This window comes from Erythrolamprus reginae, chromosome 2, assembly GCF_031021105.1.
Source record: "Erythrolamprus reginae isolate rEryReg1 chromosome 2, rEryReg1.hap1, whole genome shotgun sequence".
Lineage (NCBI taxonomy): Eukaryota > Metazoa > Chordata > Lepidosauria > Squamata > Dipsadidae > Erythrolamprus > Erythrolamprus reginae.
In genome coordinates this window covers 200,189,670-200,194,693 of record NC_091951.1, presented here as the reverse complement: position 1 = coordinate 200,194,693, position 5,024 = coordinate 200,189,670, and the positions used below count along the sequence as shown (strand labels likewise).

The 5,024-nt window shown below is 43.8% G+C and overlaps 1 protein-coding gene across 1 annotated transcript; it reads right to left on the bottom strand.

The window, feature by feature from the left end:
- Window positions 1-3,481: 3,481 nt before the first annotated feature.
- LOC139158771 (olfactory receptor 1K1-like) lies at window positions 3,482-4,426 on the bottom strand. Its single transcript, XM_070736108.1, has one exon. It carries the CDS (start codon window positions 4,415-4,417, stop codon window positions 3,482-3,484), a length of 936 nt encoding a protein of 311 aa, XP_070592209.1. The 5' UTR covers window positions 4,418-4,426.
- Window positions 4,427-5,024: the final 598 nt, after the last annotated feature.

The following is a 5,024-nucleotide window of genomic DNA, read 5'->3' as shown; positions in this document are numbered from 1 at the left end:
GTGAAGACCAGCATTTGTGCTTCACAGAGAGAGAGACAGAGAGTGTTTGTGAGCAAGTGTGTTTGTGAAGACCAGCATTTGTGCTTCACAGAGAGAGAGAGAGAGAGAGAGAGTGAGAGAGAGACCACACAGCAGCAGCACCTGGAAGGAGAAAGAGACGGGGAGACAGAAAGAGAGAATGTCACGGCGATGGAGGAAGGCACGCAGCAGGTGAGAAAAGGGGGGCACGAAGCCTGTCGCCCACCAGCCTTCCTTCCCTTTGTGGTCTCTCTCTCACTTTCTCTGTCTCTCTCTCTGTGAAGCATAAACACTGGTCTTCACAAACACACTTGCTCACACCCACATGACACCAAGGCACTGCAACCATCGGAAATACATGCTGATTGCCAATTCCCCCAAATTTTGGTCCCGTTACAGTGGGGATGTTGTGATGGTTGCAAGTTCAAGGATTGGTTGTAAGTCACTTCCTTCAGTGCTGATACCACTTTGAATCATCACTAAATGAATGGCTGTGAGTGGAGAACTTCCTGTATATACGCAAAATAAACAGGTTTCCAAATTTTAGGGATACACCATGACAACACATTAACATCTTTGAACCTTAGCTTCCTCTCAGGAATTTGAATCACCTGTCGTGGTTAGCTCTGGCCCAGCTCCTGCCCCAAGGAATGTGCAGGTGGATGTGGGGGAGACATCCACATGCCGCAGGCCTGTTTTGCTCCCGATGGAATCTGCCGATGAAGTCTCCTCTGACCAAGGAAGCATGAGTGACAGGGAAGAGGGGAGTTTGGCAGACAGCCCAGGAGGAGATCAATCATCTGTATCATCCTTGGATTCTGAACAAGAATTAATGACACATCCACGCATGCGTAGACTGATGCATAGGAGACAACAACTGAAGGATTATTACAAGAGAAAATGAGGCCACCTGTGTTTGGGTGGGGCTCCAGTAATTAGGGCTGCTGCTATAAATAGCAGTGTGTGGGTTTGGCCATTGTGAAAGAGAATCAGATTGCAGTTCTTCAGGAATCGTGTGTTGCTGTTTTCTGGACTTTCTTTGTTGACTTTTCACGCCTTTGAAACCAAAGCAGAGCAACGTGTGTGTGTGTGTGTGTGTCACTTTGTTGGAAGAAGAAGGGGTGTGAAGTTTCTTCAAAGCTGCTAGCTAAATACTTAATGACTGCTTAAGGGAAATTGTACAGACTACCCGGTTGTTTTGGGAAGAGTGCTCTTTGCAATACAAAAAGAGTGCTTAGTTTATTTTGAATTTTGTGATAAAGAACATTGTTTTGAATTTTCAAACATGTGTGTGTCTGCAATTTGTACCCTTGAATTTTCGGGAGGCTCCTACCAGAGAGCCTGGCAGAACTGTAACAATGTGCCGCAAATAAGAAGCAACTCATTAAGATATCCAAAGCATGTGTACTGGTATCCTTTGAAATTTATTGCATTTTCAAAACATCAACTGTGGAGTCCAATAAAGATGCATTGGATGATGAAAATCATATTTTTAAAAAAACCTGTGCCAGAAGAATTAGGAATAGGTCTTTGTTATTACATTCTTGAGGGCCTCTACACTTCAATAGACACCCTCCCAGCTCCTTTCTCCCCATCCCCCTGTCTAGCAAGGGAGGCCAAGGCAAGTTGGTGCCCCTGCTCTCTTTCCAAGAGCTTGTTTAGCTTGAGAATTTTGGTATGTTGGTTGCAGGCGTGACCCATCGTTTGAAAAGGTAACATTTCACTGAACTGAATCACCTTTTGCCTATTGGTAAGGTAGAGGCAGCCTCTCTTCCCATTGATATTTTGGGAAAATTCCTTTCATGGGGAAAAAGATATATTCTCTGGAATCCAAAAGCATAAATGCAGTGCCTAAAAGAGAGAAGATTACTTACCAGATTACTTACAGGACCGTCTACTGCCTCGTATATCCCAGTGGCCGGTCAGAGCCCACAATCTAAAGATCTCATCAGCCAAGCAATGTCGCCTGGCAGGACCTAGGGGAAGGGCCTTCTCTGTGGCAGCTCTGGCTCTCCGGAATCAACTCCCCCCAGAGATTCGCACTGACCCCACCCTCCTGGCCATTTGTAAGGCTCTAAGGCTCTAAGGCCTGGGGCCGCTGAGCATTGCCATCAGTTCTAGCTGACAGTATGAGTGAATGAGTATGACTGGTTTTTTAGTTGAAATGGACTTAATTGTCAGGGTTTAAATTAGATTTATATTGGATTTCTTATATTTGTATTTTTTTTGTACTGATTGCATTGTGTAAGTTGCCCTGAGTCCACGGGAGACGGGCAGCCTAGAAATCCAATAAAATAAATAAAATAAATAAATAAGATTTTATAAGCTTTCTGACACCGCTTGATTAGTTCTAAGGCATCATTAAGCCACTTCATGACAAGAAATATTATCATAACGGATAAAGCTGTTTGCACCTAACCATAGTCCAAACATGCTCTTTTTTTCTGCCATGTTATTTATTTATTTATTTTTTAAAAAATTATAGCCATCCATCTTATATAAATTTCTGGGCAGCTACCCCCCAGGAGAGAGATTAGCAGTGGGCACAGTAAACCTATGCCATTTTATTTTTGGCTGAATCATGAATACGTAGATAGCCCTGCAATGTGATAGTGGGGAGAACCTTAGAAATTGTTGGGAAAGACCCAACTCAGTGTCTTTCTATTCTGGTGAAAGGCCAAAAAAAAGAGAGTTTGCAATGGAACATCAATGGGAAGAGGCAAACCCATTGTCCAAGACAGAGAGCTCTACAGTTTAGGTCAGTGGTTCTCAACCTCTGCTCCGGGGACCTCTAGGAAGCCATGATATAGGCATAGGGGGATTGCAAAGGCTTGAAGAATTGTTACCATTTAAATCTTGAGTTAATGTAAGTCTGGGAGTCCATAGCCATGGTTCGTGGCCACAAAATATATTTAAAGGGGTTTCAGGGTGAAAAAAAAGATTCAGAACCACTGATTTTAGATCAAACTTGGATACTAGTCATCTCACTTTTTCCCACTGATTGAACTTCAGAAAATAAGTGCATTGCATTCTTTCAGATTTTCCTTGTCTCTTCCAATTCATTTTGTTATTTTTGTTGTTGTTCTTGTCCCACTCCTACTTCATGTATATGATTTTGATTCAGCCTTTCCATTCCACCACTCTCCCAAAACTTCTGTCCTCGCTATACATGACGCTACAGCCATGCAGGTACACAAGGGAGGTGGAAAAATGAACTGCATGATGGACAGTGGCCCTACCATGGAAACATGGTGGCCTTTGCCATACAGATCGGATTATGTCTTCTGTCCCTGGTGAAAGATGGATCATTAAAGGCAGTCCACTCTTGCTAATCATGTCACTATGGCTCTTATGGGAGGAGGTGGCATTTATTCCCACACTCCCCGAGAACTCATTGGTGATCACCGATACACTTCTTATAGCTTAACATTCAGCACAATGAATTGCAGGAAAAAAGGACACACTACATTCCCACTTTCCTGCACAAAGTTCGGCGAAAGGCTCCTTTGACATCATCATTCTGCAGGCTGTATATAAAGGGATTGAGCATAGGAATGACCACGGTATACATGACAGTGGTAACCCTTCCCTTTTCAGCTGAGTATTTTGCTGTAGGCTGGAAATAGACCCCAATTACGGTGCCATAAAAGAGAATGACAACAGACAAGTGAGCCCCACAGGTTGAGAATGCCTTACGCCACCCAGTTCCCGCTGGCAGCCTCAGGATGGCAACCAAGATAAGGACATAAGAAATCACAATGAAGACAAAAGGACTCAACACCACCAAAGATCCTTCAGTGAAGATCAACATTTCAATTAAACTGGTATCAGTGCATGATAGGGCCAGCACAGGTTGGTGGTCGCAGAAAAAGTGGGGAATCTCCCGGGAGCCACAGAAGGAAAGGCGAGACATGAGAATAATGTGTAACAAGGAGTGAAGATGTGAGATAATCCAAGAACAGGCTACAAAGACTCTGACTCTCTCGCTCATCAAAGTGGTATAATGCAGAGGATTGCGGATAGCCACATAGCGATCATAAGCCATTGAAGCCAGGAGAAAACTGTCGGTGACCCCAAAGGCAAAGAAGAAATACATTTGAGTCAAACAGCCAGCATAAGAGATGGTTGTGGCTTCTGGCATCATTAGGTTGGCTAACATCTTGGGGACAGTGACTGAGGTCAAGCAAGCATCCACCAAGGAAAGATGTCCCAAAAAGAAATACATGGGGGCGCGCAGTTGGGAATTCTGAAGGATCAGTAGGATAACCAAGAGGTTCCCCAAGATACCCACTGTGTACATCACCAAGAAGATGACAAAGAGGAACCTTCGCTGTGCTGGGTTGGAGGACAAACCTAGGAGAATGAAGTCTGGGTGAAGTGTGTGGTTTCTGCTGTCCATGTTACCAGGAACCTGAAAGAAAAGTTAAAAGTTAACATCAAAAACATCATCAAAAAAGCACAACAAAGAATGTTCTTTCTGCGCCAGCTCAGGAAGCTCAAACTGCCCAAGGAGCTGCTGATGCAGTTCTACAGAGGAATCATTGAGTCTGTCACCTGCACCTCTATAACTGTCTGGTTTGGTGCTGCAACCCAACAGGACCGACACAGACTTCAGAGGATAATCAGAACTGCAGAAAAAACAATTGCTGCCAACCTGCCTTCCATTGAGGACCTGTATACTGCATGAGTCAAAAAGAGGGCAGGGAAAATATTTACTGACCCCTCACATCCTGGACACAAATTGTTTCAACTCCTACCCTCAAAACGTCGCTACAGAGCACTGCACACCAAGACAACTAGACACAAGAACAGTTTCCCCCCGAACGCCATCACTCTACTAAACAAATAATTCCCTCAACACTGTCAGACTTTCTACTAAATCTGCACTTCTATTTCTACTAGTTTTTCTCATAATTCCTATCACCCATTTCCTCCCATGTTGACTGTATGACTGTAACTTGTTGCTTATATCCTAAGATTTTTATTAATATTGCTTCTTCATTGCT